Source organism: Mauremys mutica, chromosome 19 (genome assembly GCF_020497125.1).
Source record: "Mauremys mutica isolate MM-2020 ecotype Southern chromosome 19, ASM2049712v1, whole genome shotgun sequence".
In the NCBI taxonomy this organism is placed as follows: domain Eukaryota; kingdom Metazoa; phylum Chordata; order Testudines; family Geoemydidae; genus Mauremys; species Mauremys mutica.
The window spans coordinates 1,976,770-1,996,327 of NC_059090.1; the positions used below are offsets into that span (position 1 = coordinate 1,976,770).

General features: G+C 51.0%; 1 protein-coding gene across 2 annotated transcripts in view; it reads right to left on the reverse strand.

Moving 5' to 3' along the window:
- LOC123352867 (myeloperoxidase-like) overlaps nt 1–4,296 on the reverse strand; it is a 43,238-nt gene extending 38,942 nt beyond the window's left edge. The window contains exons 1-4 of one of the 2 annotated variants that reach the window (XM_044993344.1): nt 4,187–4,222; nt 3,852–3,929; nt 2,159–2,265; nt 893–986 (exon numbers count right to left, since the gene is read on the reverse strand). In XM_044993344.1, coding sequence (XP_044849279.1) covers nt 893–975 — 83 coding nt within the window. In that variant the 5' untranslated portion in view covers nt 976–986; nt 2,159–2,265; nt 3,852–3,929; nt 4,187–4,222. Of the gene's footprint in view, nt 1–892; nt 987–2,158; nt 2,266–3,851; nt 3,930–4,186 lie in introns of both variants that reach the window. The other variant, XM_044993343.1, reaches the window with a different exon arrangement.
- Between the last annotated feature and the right edge of the window lie 15,262 nt (nt 4,297–19,558).

Genomic DNA, 19,558 nt, shown 5'->3' on the forward strand with positions numbered 1-19,558 from the left:
CCCAAAACCTTACCATGTTTGGATTTCGTTTAAGCATAATTTTAACTCTGAATTTCCCGGGTTTGGAATGTTGGATATAGACTCACAACCGCCCTGAAATGTTCTTTCCCCTAAAATAAGGTGACATATTCTCTATCTTAACTATATTTAAACAACAATTGTTAGTAACTTTGCATTATGACCTGATTCATTCAGATATGCCGATTCCCAACATTTTCAATGTGTGTTAATTATGTGGAAAGTTTGCAGAGTTGAATAAGCTGTTTGGAAGTTAGAAATGGCCCAGGAATACCTCTGACTCAAAAAAAGTGATTTATTAACATTTAGCTGAAAACCCTCAGAAGATTCACTCTTTGCTCCCAGATGAAGCGTTGTAAATTGGGGAAGATGCATCGTATTCTTAGACGAAAAACTGAACCCAACCTTAACTATGGAGTAGCTGCCGGCAGTTCCATAACAATTATGTCAGAGCACAGGTAGCCATGAGGCTCACAGGCAGGACTTGCATACACAAGAGGCCCATGGGGAAGAACTGTCTCTGTCCCTCCATCTCTTTTACTGTCATTTTCCACTAAGGGCTGTTAAATGCCACCTTAGTGACACCCCTTCTGTAGCCCTGCTAGAGAATGTCAGCAATCGCAGATTAGGTCTCAGGCATTGTTCTACTTGCAACCTGGAGTAAGAGAGCCTTGGACTAGAGATATTGAACTGCAGCATATTACATAGGGAAAATTATCCTGGGACAGATTTTGACACCTGTGTTCAGGATGACTCGCACCTTACGCTGCAAATAGTGACACTGAAATCAATGAAGCTACCTACTCATGGAGCAGGGTGCTCTTCACCATGCAGAAGGGTATAAGAGGCTGACTCCTGTTAACAGGGAACTCACCGGTTCCGGGTGTACTTATATGCTGCATCCACCAGCCGCTTGGCTTCATCAACACTGCTCAGAAGGGACGGAGCCGACAGCATCCCTGAGATATCTAGTCCAAAGAGAAGGAGGAGCAGGACATGAGGACAACTTCTTCCCACAAGTTCACTGCACACATCAAGATTTGCTGTATATATTGGAGCAAGTCTCTGCCCATCACAAGTTGAATCTGCCCTGATGCTCACTATCTGGCCTCTGTCCCTCTCTCCTCCTATCATATACCCACTCTTACAGCTATTCAATACCCAGAGCTTGGACATTCAAAGATTAGGTTTCCTTTGTACTATTAGCTCTCCCACATGGTACTTCTTGCATCTGAAGAAGTGGGTATTCACCCACAAAAGCTCATGCTGCAAAACGTCTGTTAGTCTATAAGGTGCCACAGGATTCTTTGCTGCTTTTACAGATCCAGACTAACACGGCTACCCCTCTGATACATGGTACATAGTGCGTCAAATTCTACCCTAAATTACTGACGTGCTACGAAACTTGACTCCAGTTTAATGTCGCTTTTGACTGAGAGTTGCCTTGTTCTCTTTGCACTATTCTCTCTCCCACATGGTATCTATTGGGGCAGGTTCTGCCTAGTTGCTTCTATGTGCCCCAACTGAACTGAAGACTCTGTGTAGCTTGAAAGCTTGTCTCTTTTGCCAAGCGATACTGCTCCAGTAAAAGACATTATCTCATCCACCTTGTCTCTCTAGCTGACATGGGCATTTCTAGACCAGACTGGGTTTGGATTTCTTTTAAGTTTAATCTTTACTCTGAATTTCTTAGGTTCATAACAATGGTTTAAGGGATAGTTACAACATCCCTGTTATGTTTGTTATCCCAAATTACTGAGACATGCTCTGAAACTTGATTTCAGTTTAGTGTAGCTTTTGTCTGAGAAGTGCCTTGATTTAAAAAAAAAATATTTTCCATATATGAACAGTAAACACAAAACCCAACCCGAATGCCACTATGTGATATTACTAGTGGTTTGAAGAAGCTGTATCAATCTTTTATTTTCATTTGCTTTTCATTTTTATGGCCAGATCTACTGGTTCAGGCTAACTTTTTTCTGCCTCTTGGAAGCAGCGCAAAGCAGCCAGAGTACTGGCATGGAAGTTGGGTTTACAGCTGCTTTGCAACTCCACAGCATAGCAAAGCAGTTGGGATACACCTTTCCCCCCCCTCTTTCCTGTCCACATTCCCCTCAAGACACATTCTGGTTTCCACCACCCTCCTCCTCTCCTCTCCCCCGAATAGGTCTGGTGCAATGGGTAGTTTCTGAAATGAACGGTCAGAGCTAATGGTCGTCTTTCCCATTATTCTTCATCGCTGAACGTCTGGAAGAACAATGAGAGAAGACAGACCTTTTGCAAAAGTGCAATTCATAGTGACTTTCTCTGAAAAAAAATATTATTATTCAGCCTCTGCTAAAGAAGAAACTTTCAGTTATGAAGAAAAATGAAGCATTCACAATTTATGCTAAAAATTATTTGTGGCATTACGACCCATATTCTTCATAGTATTATTATGATGATATGAGCATGGCATCATTATGATGTATTTTGTGCGAGATAAGGCATGTGAGATATCACTGAAGAGGTTATGAGTTACTGAATATGATTATCCTGTTTGTATGAATGTAGGGACAGGAAGTCAGGAATATTGTCTATGCATCTATCAAAAATGTGTTTACACCTGGGTAACACCCACTAGACAGAATGCAATCCGTCTAGATGGCTGGCTGGGAAGGGCCATTAGGGAAAACAATAGGTCTTAGAAGATGCTAATCTCCCACGGGGGAGCCTTCCTGGGGACACTACAAACAGCCTCTGGTTCATGGCTGCTACAGCGTTACAGAGACATGTGACCAAGTCATCTGGTACCGGACTCCATCATAGAATACCAGTGTTTTTCCACTGAAAGGTGAGGGAACTAAAGTTGGAGACAAATGGTTCCCGCCATTTGCAAAAACTATTTAAGGCAGGGGAGTGACATCATCGGGGTTCTTCTTGGACTCCCCACCCAAAGGAGACTGCTGGAAACATCTGAGGAACAAGGAGTGGAACTGGGGAGACCCATGCTAGAGGGGTTTCTAGCCTGTGAAAGGAATAACGGGTTTTAAGCTTCAAGTAAGTGCAGCTTGCCCTCAAGACTCTGCAAACTGCCTAACTCAACAATTAGGGTGAGAATTTGCTACTCATATCCAATTTCTTTAGTATATTAAGCTTAGATTGCATTTTTGTTTATTTGCAAGGTAATCTGCTTTGATCTGTTTGCTATCCCTTATAATCACTTAAAATCCATCTTTTGTAGTTAATAAAATTGTTTTTGTTTTGTTTAAAACCAGGGTGTGGACATTATAACCTGGGGCAGAAAGCTTTTGCATCTCTCCCCACGTTGAGGGAGTGGGCGAATTTCTAGAGCTTACAGTTCTCTGTGCAGCACAAGATGGTATAATTTTGGGTTTACCCTCCAGAGGGAGGTGCCTGAGAAGCTGGTCAGTACCCTGGCTGTACAGCCTTCCCATGCAGGGCCTGGTCAGAAAATCTGTGTGCATGTTACCCCAGGACCATCTCCTTTCACCCTGGCTGACCAGCAACAGGACACTGGCTGCCAGAAACTCGCCATCCTGTAGAATGACCCGGGCAGGAGAGGGAAAGGGCACTTGGGGCTGAGAGAGTCTGAAAAGGCAAGTTATCAGCTGCTAGACAGACTCTCTGGTTTGTTTTCCTGAGCGAGCTGTTTATTTCTTTTGTGCGTCAGCTGATCTCTAGGGAAGATTTCTGTGCAGATGAAACATTTAGTACCTGATGCTGTTGTAATTTTGCACTTTTCCTTCTCAAAATAGAAACCACTCATTAAAAACAAAATCTTTGTCAAACTGATTCAAGAGAGCAGGAGGGGCAGGAGAAGGGGGCATTACCATTCAAGGAAGGGCGAGATCCATGGCACAGGCTCAGCGTTACCAGGAATCCGACAAGGGTGATCGCTGGCTTCATCCCTGGAAAGAAATACAAATACACCTGGATTAGTAGCAATGAAGGGTGTAAAGGATTCATAGATTTCATCCACCCATCAGAAGAGCTCAACTCTCACAGCTCTGACTGCCCCTCTCCTCGGTAAGGTTCAACTCCAGGCCAAAATCTCCTCCCTTTGGATACAGATGGACTCAGCTTCCAGGATGTGAGGGGTTATTTTCAGGCCAGAAGAGAGCCATTGCAGTGGTACATGGCAGCCTAATCCTCGGCTCATTCATACCTCTGCAAGTCAGGCGTTACATTGGTATAACACCACTGGGTGAGGAGCTTGAAGTGCCTGCACCTTGGCCCTTCTGCTCAGGTGGTACGTCCTGTTGCTATTATCTGGTGACCACAGCAGAAAAGCTCATTGCATCTCACCCTTTTGCTGTGTTAAGTCACTTCCACTCTGCGTTCAGTGGTGTGTCCCACAGGAGCACCTCCTGCGAGGAGCTGTGAGGGCAGCGATCTCCTCCTGCGTCCATCCCTCCACAAGGAGCTGTGAGGGCAGCAGTCCCCTCCTGCGTCCATCCCTCCCTGAGGAGCTGTGAGGGCAGCGATTCCCTCCTGCGTCCATCCCTCCCTGAGGAGCTGTGAGGGCAGTAATCTCCTCCTGCGTCCATCCCTCCCCAAGGAGCTGTGAGGGCAGCAGTCCCCTCCTGCGTCCATCCCTCCCTGAGGAGCTGCGAGGGCAGCGATTCCCTCCTGCGTCCATCCCTCCCTGAGGAGCTGTGAGGGCAGCAGTCCCCTCCTGCGTCCATCCCTCCCCGAGGAGCTGTGAGGGCAGCAGTCCCCTCCTGCGTCCATCCCTCCCTGAGGAGCCGTAAGGGCAGCAGTCCCCTCCTGCGTCCATCCCTCCCTGAGGAGCTGTGAGGGCAGCAGTCCCCTCCTGCGTCCATCCCTCCCCGAGGAGCTGTGAGGGCAGCAGTCCCCTCCTGCGTCCATCCCTCCCCGAGGAGCTGTGAGGGCAGCAGTCCCCTCCTGCGCCCATCCCTCCCTGAGGAGCCGTGACGGCAGCGATCCCCTCCTGTGGAGCAGGAGTGACTTGTAAAAGGCTCAGGTCTGAAAATGTAGAGGCTAGAATAAAAATTGGCCAAGAGAGGTCTAGCAGGAGAAAGACTGAGCCACCCTCCTCCCCGCTCCGCAGGTAACTCTGGTGGGGCATGGACGGGGCAGCGGACCTGGCCGGGCACAAGGTAGGGGGTCGCTGGGGAAGGCTCCGGGAGCAGAGTCCCTCTGCACAGCCAGCGGTCAGGATATTTCTCATGCCCCTCTCTCTGCTGAGATGTCCACGCAGGAGCTCCAGAGAGACACTGGTGCTGTGAGTCAGGCTGGAGCTGGCTGCTCAACCCTGGAGGCATGCTCAGCCCTGCTCCTGTGGTCCAAGCCCAGGGCTCAGCAGCTCTCATTGGCCAGGAACCGTGACCAATGGGAGATGTAGGGGCAGTGCCTGCAGACAGAGCAGCATGTGGAACCACCTGGCCATGCCTCCGCATAGGAGCCGGAAAGGGGAACATGCCGTTGCTTTCAGGAGCTGCTTGAGGTAAGCACTGCTTGGAGCCTGCACCCCTGAGCCTCCCCCCACACCCCACACCCCTGCCCCAGCCCTGAGGCCCCCTCCTGCCCTCCAAACCCCTCAGTCCCAACCCAGAGCACCCTCCTGCACCCTAAATCCCTCATCCCAAGCCCCAAACCAGAGCCCATGCCCCCAGCTGGAACCCTCACCCCTCTGCACCCCACCCCCTGCCCCAGCCTGGTGAAAATGAACAAGTGAGTGAGGGTGGGAGAGGAAGCAACAGAGAGAGGGGGGACGGAGTGAGTGGGGGCAGGGCCTCAGCCAAAGAGCAGGACCTTGGAGGAGGGGTGGGGGCAGGGAGGCATGGCCAGGGGAAAGGGGGGAGACAATCGTCAAAGGTTTGGGGACCCACACTACATTAGCCCTTGTGACCATGTTGCACTGGGAGCTCATGCTCAGCTGATTCTCCTCCATTGTCTCCATGTGGCCCCATCTGACCAACGTTTGTGAGTGACGTCGTCCTCCAGGGAGCCCAACTCGGGGAATACGATGGGGCCCAGACTACAGCTCCCATAAGGCAATGCACTTGCAAAATGCAACTGAGTGGGGTTTTTAACTGATTTGAAACAAAATGTTTCAGGTCAGGTCAATAAAATGACACATTCTGATTTGTGTTCAGCTGACCCCGAATGAAATCTTACAATCTGATTTTCCCAATAGAAAATTGGAAATTTTGGGCAAAATTGAAGATTTCCCAAGGAAAATGTCAATGTTTGTAGAACCTGTATTTTCTGTCTGCATAATTCCCAGCCAGCGCTATTAATTGCATTAAGCACTTTAGAGTGTGCAGAGCTACTGAGATGGGGAGAGCAGGATTTTAACCGTGGGACTAATTCACAGGTTTTGCTAGAGCAGCGTAACACAGAAGCTGGAATTCACAGAGCCCACAGGAGTCCCCAGAGCTGTTGTTCTGGGGACCACTCACCGGGGCGGGTGTCCTTATCCCCAGCTCAAAGTTACAGGAGCTGTTCCAGTCAGGAACACGCAGTGGCATTCACCCCACCGCAGAGGGGCTGCTGGCGACTAGCTAGTGCCAGACTACCCTGGTTCTGGGGATCAGAGGTCACTGAGCACCACTTTGTGCTTCCCAGATTGTGGAGGTGGCCGGGGACCAGAGAGATCCCCAGTGGTTGCTCTAATTGATGCGGTGCTGCAACTGCTCCATATGGAGCCATCGAGCAGCAGAGGCTATCTGGAGCAGTGTGCTCTGGCCACACCTCTACCTTCCCTCAGATCTCCACCCAGCAGGCCCCTGGGCCTCGGGCTGAGCCAAGAGAGGTGTAGGGCCACGCTGCCCCCCCTGCACCAAGCTATACCCTGGCTTTGCATGTCCTGTAGGCCTGCAGAGCCAGTGTACAGGGCTCTCTGTGGAGGCCAAGTCAGGTCAGTGATGGTGCCAAACACAAGCAATGCACACAGCTATGGCTGAAAGGTGTGTGTTGCACGGGGCTGCCAACTTTCATGATATTTGTTGCTTTTCCTAGCCCCCAGCTCCTGAGTCATGTGATTATCTGAGAATCTCAGCTGTCCTATGAGGTAGAATAGGTGTAAATTTCTACACTAATTGTTGTAGAGAAAAGCTTGAAAACATGACAGGAGTGCAGAATAAAGCGCCGGAATCAGAAGCCAAAGGCGTATTATTATTTTAAGCCAATCTCATGATTTCTGAAGCCTGACACATGAATCCTGAGTGTTCTGAGTGGGCAGCACTGGTGATAACTGGAGTGAGTCAGGAATTTTTTGATTAAACAAATTGTTTGCAAAACAGCTTCAAGTTTGAGAAAACACCTGGCTTAAAAAAAAAGATTAAAAAACAAGATTAAAAAAAGGCTTGAAATTGTCAGAATAGAAAGTTTCAGGTTTTTTTAGTTAAAAATGACTTTTCATTTTAAAATTTGAATAACCTTACACTTAAAAAAGTTTGTTTTTTTTAAAAAGGAAAGAGTCCAAATCAAGACAAAATGTTTCCAAATGATAAAAATAAAATGTCTCTGTTGACAAAAACCAATTTTTTTTCTTATTTTTGGTTTTTTCAAGCTTTTGATTTTTGTCACAGATCCATGCCAGGAAAAATTTCAGACTGTTGAAAAGCTCCTTTCCCGCCCAGCCCTCGCCATGGTGTTTAATTCTCCCGCAGCAGCTGCTCCAGACTGGTGAGACTATTCCAACACACCCAGAGGACAGGCCCTGGGTTGCGGGGACAGGGCTTGGCAGCCTCACAAGCACAACATTGGATGAAAGGAAAACACAACCAAGCAACTCAGATCTCTGGCTGCTTTCCTTTGCCCCGACCCCACCAATGAAACAACAGATCCCTGGTTCAGTGCCTGGCCCAGCTGAACACCCTGCTGCCCAGGCAGGCAAGCGTTACTACCAGCCAGCCGGCCGGACACACAGCAGAGACAGTACCCAGCACTAGCACAGGGCACGTGCAGCAGAGGCTGCCACACAGACAGTGCGAAGCACCAGTAGCAGGGACTTAGTCGAGCTTTCCACAAGCAGCTCCCGGCACACCCTCCTAACAAGCAGCAGTTCTGCTCAAGCACATACAAGCATTAAACCTGCAGCATCTCACCTGCCATCTTCTGTTCCTCTTCCCATGGCAGCCTGGACACCTGCGCTTTTATCTCCAGGCAGGGGCAGCTCCTGCTGGGCGGGACTGGCCAGGCTGTGGGAAACGCCCAGTTGGCATGAATTGGGCAGGGCCAAGAAAAAGCTCTGCCCACTTCTTGCCACCTCCCAACTCCTCATCCTGAACGCACCAAGGCTCAGAGGCCATGTCCCTGGTGCGCCCTGGCTGGTGTGTGCAACCAGAGCTTGGCAGTGAGTCCGAAGGGGCAGCTCCACCCCTCACCCTATGCCCGGCTGGAGGGAGCCCAGCGCTAAACAGTGATTCTGTCGGTTTTCTCAGGGCGAGCCTGGACTGACTCGCAGGGTGGTTTTAGTGGCAGGGTTGAGGGGCTGGGATGACCCCAGGGGCTGTCTGGCATTTTCTTCCCCATTAGTTCTGTTAATCCCTCACTGCGGTTCCTGACTCTTTATGCTGAAGCTGCCCCCCCCGCCCCAGTCCCTGGGGGGTCTGTGCCACTTCCCTCCTATGCTGGACCTAGCCCTGTCCTTCCTCCGCGCCACGCTCTTGGGTCTTGTCTTCCTACTAATAGACTGTATTATTCCTGCACTAGCCGAAACCATTCTTCATCTTCTCGCAGGAGGCGTTAGACCAAGTGCTTTAGCAAAATCCGCAGTAAAATCAGCTCATGGCAAGACAGAGCCTGAATGTCCCTGTGTGTTACCGCAGCTGACTTGCACAACCACGACCGTTCTTACGCAAACCAGCTGAGCTGGCAGATGGCTCAGCCTGTTATCTGTGCGTTCACTTTGCACTCTCATATCCTTGCCCTTTGTATGATGATCAGTCTTTAGAAGATGCCACTGGCCTATGCTGGTATATGTGTTACGCAATGAAGAATTACTTCTTTCATATGAAGAACAGGAGTCCTTGTGGCACCTTACAGACTAACAAATTTATTTGAGCATAAGCTTTCGTAGGCCCAAATAAATTTGTTAGTCTCTAAGGTGCCACTAGGACTCCTGTTCTTTTTGCAGATACAGACTAATACGGCTGCTACTCTAAATTCTTTCATATGGCATTTGAAAAGCAATGGGCTGGAATTGTAACTGAATCTTGAGATTCAAAAGCCAATCGAATGCTGCTGGAGTAGCCAGGTGACTTCCCCCTTGTGCCACCACTGTAAGCGTGAATGTGACAGTTGAAGAACTTATTAAACCCCACTAAAAACCAGTGCCTGGTCCATGAGAACTGGATCTTCTGGGAAAGATTATGTCTCCTGAAAGCTCCTGTCCATGCCCATTGTGGACTTCTCCCAGAAGCTGCCCAGAGAACAACACTCTGCAGGAGCAGGCAACTGAGATTCCCTTTGGGTTTTGGGGCACCTGTGATATCAGACACCTCTGTGTTCTTGGGGAACCAGGGTGCAGTATCCAGCCTGACTCATGAAAGACCCCCCCCCCCGCTCCCTTCCCCTCCCCTCCCAGCCTCTGCTTTAACCAAAACCCATCAGAGGAAAAAACTTGCAGAGAGCAGTGAAGGGTGTTGGGAGACACACCTAGACCCCTCCTGACAAGGGTGACAAGATTAAGACATCTCCATTAGCATACAGAATGAAGAACGGAGACAACTCCCCTAGCTCATCTGCATGAAAGATGGGACAGGAAGCCATCTCAATTTACATACAGAATGGAGAACAGAGAACCACACTGAATTCTGGGATCAGAAAAAGCAGGGAAGCACTGCATCATGGGAATCTCTTCTCCAGATGCTAATGAACCGATGTCTGCACACACCCCGCTCAGCAATTATCAGACCAATTCTAGTAATGAATCCTTAATTGATATCCAACAGTGAAGCCACCTAGTTGCATTGTGAGCTCCCTGGAAGAAAACACCACCCATAGCCAAGAGTGATCAGCTCCTTTTGTCTAGTCTAAAGAAAACCCTTGAGTTATCAGCTTACCTATAAACAAATCTAGTGTTCTCCCTTCAACCATTGTATTTTCTCTACAAAACTCCCTACTCACCCTCTAATCAGTGTTCTGATGCTTAGATCCAAACTAGGCATCAGTTCCACTGGAACTCTATCTTCTCCTGACTGATCATGCTGGGGGCTCTGCCTGTCTCCAGCACTCAGGACCCTGAGCTACCACCATCACCTGGGAACCCCGACCAGTTCAAGCCTCATGGAGTGGGTGAGATCCCTCCCTCTCCCTCTCTCTCTGTTTTCCTCTCTACCATAGGTATTAACCTTTAATAATGTAGGTTATGTTGGTTTAGCCTCCTTGTGTAGTTATCACTAGTGTTCAATAAATAACTGTTATGGTTAAGCTGGCTGCTTCTCTCTCTCTCACTGAACCTTACTCTTTTGTGTTTTTAGCTTCCCCCATTCACTCTGCAGCAACGCTTCTTTCACCTAAGCTAAAGATCCCTGCAGCACCCAGATTACTGTGGGGTTTGCTCATCAAGTGGGTCACTGCCAGTACAATTGTGTTGTGAGAGTGAGGATAAGGACGTGCTGAATCTGGGACACATAAGGGTAACAGCTTGAAAGTGCTGCTTGACCCAGTCCATGGAGCCCAGGGGCACATAAGGAGAGTCAGCTTGACAGTGCTGCTTCATCCAGCCCAGTGAGTCCAGGGACATATAAGGGGTCAGCTTAACAGGTCCACTCAGACTTGCTCTGTTAATGTATGTGTGGGTGGGTGGGAGCTCATCCGGTTTTGGAGCTGGAGAAACCCAGCCCTGGGGAACCCAGGTCCTGCAGCAGGAGAGCCCCATTGGGAGGGGACTTGCAGAAGGGAGAAGTAGAGCTCCATATACGTGACACAAGCCGCACATTGATAGAATTACAGAATCCCCTTCCCCAGAAAAGTGACCCAAATAAATGAGCATTCCCCAAAGTAATGGGCAAATCTGGTAACACCTGTCTGCCAAACATCACCGTGAGCCCCAGAGCCCTCACTGCTGCCATTTCCACCAAAATGGAATCAGGACTGATCCAGGCTGAGGTGACACCAGGAAACGTGGCAACCTTCCCAGAGCAGCGACTTCTAGCCTAGCCCCTGGGGGATTCCATGGTCTCATGAGCTGAAGGGATGTTCATGGGAACATCAGGCTTTAAACATTCTAGACACCCCAACAATACAGACAGCAATGCAGCTCGAAAAAAACGGCATGGTGTTTCTATTTGGGGTCTGTGTGTGTCCCTTAGTGAAGGCGGTTCCCCATGCTGAGATAGCCCCAGGCTAGGAGGAGGAGGAGAACACCGCTGGATTGGCCTGCACCTCTTCACCATCATGGTTTGGGTGCCAGACCATTTAGATGAGCAATACTTTGAATATGGCACTAAAATACAGACCATGTCCAGCATGGCAAGGGTCCTGCCCTGCTCTTTACTAACAAACACTGCACAACTGCACAACACACTGGCCAGCGTGTGCTGATCTAGAGACAGCTAATGCTCAGCTCTGACAGGTTTCTCCTAGGTATAATTATTCATTACTGCTTCTTCAGCACCCACCGTGTGCAATGGACTCTTTAGACATGCTCCCTGCCTCAGTCTACACAAACTCCAGACAGACACAGAGCCACCAAGTTTTGTGCTGTACCATGCCGGACATTTGATGCAATTTTTTCAATCTAACTTGTATATTTCCAAATAATTTGCATAAAACAATAAACTTCAGCTTAAAACGACATGGGGATTTAGTGCTGGTGAAACAGCCCTGGTGAATCAAGGCTACTCCTTACTTACAGGGGAGCAGCAGAGCATGTTTCACACACACTGACAAGTCACCCTGCTTCCCCTTAATTCTTCTACGGGGTCCCATTGGTCGTTTGGCCTCTCAGCTGAGGCTGCGAGACATGGGCCAGCAGGCAGTGAGTTTGTGTGTTTTACACAGCAAGGAATAAGCCCCGAGTTCGAGCTGACTGGCACGGGCCAGCCATGGGTTTTTCTTTGTTGTGTAGCCATACCTTCAGTGACCGATTAGCCCACCCATGCACTGCCTGGGGCGGGCCTCAGGTCAGCAACCTGAGCATAGGAACAGCCATACTGGGTATCACAATGTCTGGCGTGGCTCACAACTGCGAGTGCCTAACTCAGGCCAGGGCAGACCCCCCAAGCCGGTGGTGTGTTCTATAATTAGATTTCACCAAACCAGTAAGAAATGTGAACTCCTGGATCACTAGAACAGTCTTATGATGAAGTCACAGACCGTCCCTTTAGACTCTCCAGTCTATCTTGTCATCCAGACAAACTGGATGTAGTGAAAAATGGTCACTTCACCAAAAATTACACCATATTCAGGTTCCATGAGACCAATCATCTACCCCAGGTTACTCTAGATCCTACATCAAAGACAATGCCTGGAGCCAATCTTGTAATAAACTATCTAAAGGTTTATTAACCTGGAAAAAGGAATATAAGAGAGTTATTTACTAGTTCAAGCAAGCAAATGTATACACACCAGTGAGATACCATCTAAATCCTAAGAGTGACAGAGTTGTAGTGATTTGTCTATTCAAAGTGTCTTTCAGGAGGCTGGGGATCTCTGGCTTCAATTTAGAGTCTCTTGCCCTTCAGAGTTCAAACAGCCAAAAAGATGCAATTTCTCTTCTTGTCAGGGATTTTTGTCCCTTCCCCCAGGTGGGATGAGTTCACGTGCGCGTCTCCTCTTCATGGGTGGAGGGGAGCAATATCCTCTGATGTTTCACCATGGTTAGTTTGGTGTCTAAGGGCCTTCTTTGGCTGGACAGGTTATAACACCTTCTGTGGCAAACTAGTATTTCACACTTGGTCATGTTTCTCTTCCGACTGTGGGGGTTTACCATTACAAAGCAAACACTTAACTATTACCTAATAACATGGGATATAGACATTCCAAGTGAGAGTAATGCAGTCAGCAACACATGCAAGCATTTCATAAAGGCTAAACACTAAATACATTCTTATACGATTCATACCTATTTTGAGCAAAACTAACATCCAGGTGACTTGGTCTGGTCTCCAGCTGTGAGGTTGTCAGTTCTTAGCTACTGCCTGCAACCTGGGCAAAGGCTGGCATTTGGCCTGCCAGTGTCACACGGGGTCAGACCAGGTCCATCTACCCCAATATCCTGTCTTCAGACAGCGGCTGGTGCCAGACATTTCAGAGGGAAGGACCAGAAGAGGGCAATTGTCGAGTGATCCATCCCGTGTCATCCATTCCCAGCATCTGGCAGTGTGGAGTGCCTGGACAGGGCATGGATAGAACACATGGGAGTGGTGTGGTATTAATTTAGATGGACTATATGGGCCAAAAATGTCAAAAGTGTTAACTGTCTAACATTAAACATGGTTTGGGGTTTGCTATACAGAGAACTCAGCCTGCTCCGTCCCGTTGCAAACACACATTTAATTAGAGACAGAAAAGAAGAAAAAACCAGTTAAAGCATCTGAAATGTAAAATATTAAGCAAGATTTTCATTTTCGCAACATCCCTTGTTCCCTTTTGCTTTATCTGGCGGGAGTTTTTAGAAGGGACATCCCCCTCCCCCTGCCCCCAGACTCTTAGATGGCATTAAAAATGGCAGTAACTGTCCTTTGGGGGATAGAGAAGAGTCAGTTGAAATAGATGGAGCTGTTGTTGCTGCTGCTGCTGCTGTTAAAGTCTGATCCCATTTCCTAGAAGATAAAACAAGAAACATGCGCAGGAGGGGTGAGAAAAGAACGGCAAAGAGAAAATGCAGCTTCTGTCTCTAGCACTGACTCACTTGCACCCTCACTGCTGGAGAAATAGAGGCACAACATAAGGTCTTCTCAGCCACTCCAAGACCTGGCAAACTCGTATGACCATTGGGCTCTTTAGGACATTGCTTTTAGCTGCCTCTTTATGGCCAGAGTCTGACCGCACCGTGGCAGTGCTGGGGCAGTGCAGGCTGGCTACGCCAGACTCTTAGTAGGCGGAAGGAAAAAGAGAGGGGTACAAAGAGAAGAAATAAGTTAGGGAAGGAAAAGGACATGGGGTGGGTGGGGAGGAAAGGTAACAAAGTCTCTCTTACATCCCAGGTGGTGGTTGGGATTTAGCCAGATCCAGTGGAGGTGATGATGTCAGTTGGATCCCTCTCTCTGGCCCAGTCTGCTCGTGACATCTCTCAGGATGAAGACCACACAAGCTCAGCGATGTCATCTCCCAGGAGATGGTGGGGTGGCAACCAGGACAGTAAAGCTCAGTGCAGGGGTTGTTAGCGGACTGCTCCTTTTCTGCTAGTTTTCGCCCCAAAGGCTGTTCTTTTTAAGAACCCCAAAAGGGAGTGATGGGTGGAACAGCCCATTCTGTTAGTCACCCATTTAGATAGAATTTCCAGCACACCAATTTTGGGTCACTGATTTCAAATCCCACCATGTTCTCATTTACCAGGCATAATCTTAACACAGACCTTGAATTATATCAGGAGGCCTTTTTGTGTGTACTAACTCAGTCCATTTGTTGTTATAGGTTATTGTGACATTTCATGAACTTTAACTCACTTGTCGCACTTGACCTCACCATTAGGTAAATGTGAAGGTCCAATGATTGCAAGAGTGACTGTCACCCACGACCCCACCCCAAAGACCCCTTTAGCAGAGCAACGTGCATGGTGCAAGGAGCTCCAGACTCTTGTCTTCACCTGGCACTGTTAATAATTCTGTGCCTTGCACAGCTAGAGCTGAACAAATCATTGATGTTTCAGTTCAGTGATTGGACAGAAAATCCCCCCAAAATTCAGCATGGTTTGAACCTAAATGGGGTTGGGGTTTTTTTTAGTTTTTTCTTGACAAAATGAAACCAATGAAAAAAAGTTCATTCCAGCTGAACAATGACATTTCAAATCGAAAGGTTTCCGCACAGTCATCAAAGAGGTTTGGCTGGGAAAAAAACCCTTAAAACATGTCAGAAATGTCATTGCAATTTGAGGCATTTTGTTTTGAAATGTCATTGTTCAACCTGAATTAAATATTTTCGTTTTGTCAAGAAAAACAGAAAAAGACGGTTACTCACCTGTAGTAACTGTTGTTCTTCGAGATGTGTTGCTCCTATCCATTCCAGTTAGGTGTGCGCGCCGCGCGTGCACAGCATCTCGGAACTTTTTACCCTAGCAACTCCGGCGGGCCGGCTGGCGCCCCCTGGAGTGGCGCCGCTATGGCGCTAAATATATACCCCAGCCGGCCCGTCCGCTCCTCAGTTCCTTCTTGCCGGCTACTCCGACAGTGGGGAAGGAGGGCGGGTCTGGAATGGATAGGAGCAACACATCTCGAAGAACAACAGTTACTACAGGTGAGTAACCGTCTTTTCTTCTTCGAGTGATTGCTCCTATGCATTCCAGTCAGGTGATTCCCAAGCCTTACCTAGGCGGTGGGGTCGGAGTGAGACGTGGCGGAGTGTAATACCGCAGAGCCGAAGGCTGCGTCGTCTCGAGACTGCTGCACCAACGCGTAGTGGGAGGCGAAGGTGTGGACCGAAGACCAGGTGGCCGCTCGACAGATGTCCTGGATTGGGACGTTGGCCAGGAAGGCCAGAGATGAGGCGTGCGCCCTCGTCGAGTGTGCAGTGACGCGGCCTGGTGGTACGCGAGCCAGCTCGTAGCAGGTCCGGATACACGCAGTGACCCAGGAGGAAATCCGCTGGGAGGATATCGCATCTCCCTTCATGCGGTCAGCTACCGCTACGAACAGCTGGGGCGAACGTCGGAAAGGCTTAGTCTGCTCGATGTAGAAGGCGAGCGCCCTACGGACGTCGAGTGTATGTAGCTGCTGTTCCCGAGGCGAGGCATGCGGCTTCGGGAAGAATACCGGGAGGAAGATCTCCTGATTGAGATGGAACGCTGACACTACCTTCGGGAGAAAGGCCGGATGAGGGCGCAGCTGCACCTTGTCCGCATGGAAGACCGTGTATGGCGGATCAACCGTTAGAGCGCGAAGCTCAGAAACCCGCCTCGCTGAAGTAATGGCAACGAGGAAGGCCGTCTTCCATGAGAGGTAGAGCAGGGAGCACGTGGCCAAGGGCTCGAACGGAGGACCCATCAGCTTGGCCAGCACGAGGTTCAAGTCCCAGGTCGGGGCAGGGCGCCGCACCGGCGGGTACAAGCGGTCCAAGCCCTTGAGGAAATGGGAAACCATCTGGTTCGAGAAGATGGACCGACCTTCCACGGAGGGACGAAAGGCGGATACCGCTGCCAGATGGACTCTCAAGGAGGAGACCGCCAGACCTTGCTCCTTAAGGTTCCAGAGGTAGTCCAGGATCGTAGGGACCGGTACCAGGAAAGGATTAAGACCTCGGTGATCACACCAGAGTGCAAACCTCTTCCACTTCGCCAGGTAAGTGGAGCGAGTGGAAGGCTTTCTGCTCTCGAGCAGGACCTGTTGAACCGCTGCAGAACAGCCCCTCTCCGCGTGGGTCAGCCACTCAGGTACCAAGCTGTAAGATGGAGGGACTGCAGGTTCGGATGGTGGAGTCTGCCGAAATCCTGGGTGATGAGGTCCGGCCACAACGGAAGGGGGATGGGCTCCCGAACGGAGAGCTCGAGCAGCAGGGTGTACCAGTGCTGCCTCGGCCAGGCCGGCGCTACTAGAATGACTTGGGCCCTGTCCCTCCGAAGCTTCAGGAGCACTCGGTGCACGAGCGGGAAGGGAGGGAAGGCGTAGAGGAGGCGATCCGTCCAGTGGTAAAGGAAGGCGTCCGACAGGGAGCCTGGGGAGCGACCCTGGAACGAGCAAAACCGGTGGCACTTCCTGTTCTCTTTGGAGGCGAAGAGGTCTATTTGGGGAAATCCCCACCTCCGGAAGATTGTGTGGACGACATCTGGACGGAGGGACCACTCGTGGGAGAGGAACGACCTGCTGAGATGGTCGGCCAGCGCGTTCTGCACTCCCGGAAGAAAGGATGCTTCCAGGTGAATTGAGTGGGTCACGCAGAAGTCCCACAGGAGCATCGCTTCCTTGCAGAGGGGGGAGGAGCGGGCTCCGCCTTGCTTGTTCACGTAGAACATCGCGGTGGTGTTGTCCGTTAAAACTGTCACACAACGGCCTTGCAGGTGGGTGCAGAAGGTGCGACAGGCCAGGCGGATGGCGCGTAGCTCGCGAACGTTGATGTGCAGGGCGAGCTCCTGGACTGACCATAGGCCCTGTGTGTGGAGGTCGCCCAGATGGGCCCCCCAACCGAGTGCCGAGGCATCCGTGGTCAGAGTGACGGACGGGCGAGGAGGGTGGAACGGAACTCCAGCACACACCACCTCCGGGTCGAGCCACCAGTGGAGGGACTCGAGGGTCGTCCTGGCGACCGTGACCACCATGTCAATGGGGTCCCGGTGTGGCCGGTACACCGACGCGAGCCACGACTGGAACGGACGAAGGTGGAGCCGCGCGTATGCGGTGACATACGTGCACGAGGCCATGTGGCCGAGGAGGCGGAGGCAGGAGCGCACCGTCGTGGTAGGGAAGGCGACGAGGTCCCGGATGATGGAGACCATCGTCTGGTGCCGAGCACGAGGGAGGCAGGCCCTGGCCATCGTGGAGTCCAGGACCGCTCCAATGAACTCCACCCGCTGCGTCGGAAGCAAAGTGGACTTCTCGGTGTTGATGAGAAGACCGAGCCGCTGAAAGAGAGACAGGATTTCTGCCATGTTGTCCATCACAAGTTGCCGGGACTGACCTCGAACCAGCCAGTCGTCGAGATACGGATAAACGTACATCTGACGACATCGGAGGGCTGCGGCGACCACCGCCATGCATTTGGTAAACACCCTCGGGGCGGTGGACAGTCCGAACGGCAACACTGCGAACTGGTAGTGGGTGTCGTTGAGCACAAACCGAAGGTAACGACGATGGGGAGGATAGATCGCGACATGGAAGTAGGCGTCCTTCATGTCGAGGGCGGCAAACCAGTCTCCCGGATCCAGAGAGGGAATGATGGTCCCCAGAGTGACCATGCGAAACTTGGGCTTGAGCAGGTACTTGTTCAGCTCGCGAAGGTCCAGGATAGGACGTAGCCCGCTTTTCGCCTTGGGGATGAGAAAATAACGGGAGTAGAATCCCCTGCCCCTTCTGTCCTGAGGCACCGCTTCTATGGCACCCACGCTCAACAGAGTCTGGACCTCCTGTAAGAGGACTTGCTCGTGAGAGGGGTCCCTGAAGAGGGACAGGGAGGGTGGGTGGGAAGGCGGGGGCGAAACAAATTGCAGGCGGTATCCCAACTGGACTGTCTGGAGCACCCAGTAGTCTGATGTTAACTGGGACCACGCCGAAAAGAAATGGGAAAGGCGGTTGTGAAACAGAGGGGAAGGATCCGGTAGGGAGAGTGATGGGCCATCCTCGAGCGTCCCATCAAAAGGCCTGTTTGGCCCCCTGAGGGGCCTTTGAAGCGGCCTGGCCCTGGTTGCGGCGGTTGCCGGATGGCCGACGGCGATTTTGGGCCGGACGTCGGCTGTTGTAAGGGCGATACCGGGACTGGTAGGCCTGTCGGGAGGGCTGTGGTCTGAAAGGCCTACGCTGCGTCGCTGGCGTATGCATGCCTAACGTGCGTATCGCGATACGGCCGTCTTTTAAAGTTTGAATCCTAGAATCCGTCTTCTCAGAGAACAGCCCTTTAGTGTCAAAGGGAAGGTCCTGCAATGTATATTGGACCTCCAGCGGCAGGGTGGAAGACTGCAGCCAGGCGATACGCCGCATCGCGACCCCGGAGGCCAAGGTCCTCGCACCCGAGTCTGCAGCGTCGAGGGCGGCTGAAATGGAGGATCTGGACGACCTCCGTCCCTCCTCCAACATGGCCGTGAACTCCTGTCGGGAGGCTGACGGCAGGAGCTCGGTAAACTTCGCCGGGACGTCAGGATGTCGAAGACGTACCTGGCAAGGAGGACCATCTGGTTGGCAATCCTCATTTGCAGGCCTCCTGCAGAATAGACCTTTCGGCCTAGCAGGTCCATACGCTTCGCGTCCTTTGACTTGGGCGCCGAAGCTGGTTGACCGTGCCGCTCCCTGTCATTAACCGACTGGACTACCAGGGAGTCCGGGGTCGGATGTATATACAAGTATTCATAGCCCGTGGGAGGGACGGAGTACTTTCGCTCAACCCCACGGGCTGTAGGGGGCACGGATGCTGGCGTCTGCCAGATAGTGGTGGCGTTCTTCTGCACCGTCCGTACAAACGGAAGTGCAACTCGCACCGGCGTGTCAGCCTTGACCACGTTGGTGATAGGGTCCTCGTCCTCGTGTACCTCCTCTATGGGCAAGGCCATCGCCATCGCCACACGACGAAGGAGGTCCTGGTGAGCTCTTACATCAATGGGGGGAGGCTCCTTAGTTGCTGCACCGGCCACCGCCTCATCAGGCGAGGACGAGGAGGACAACCCCTGGACGACCGTCTCCGCAGAGGGGTCTGCCACCTGCCCGTCGGAGGGTGCGGGCTGCGCATGGCCTTGGGATTCCGACGCCACAGCATCCGCCGC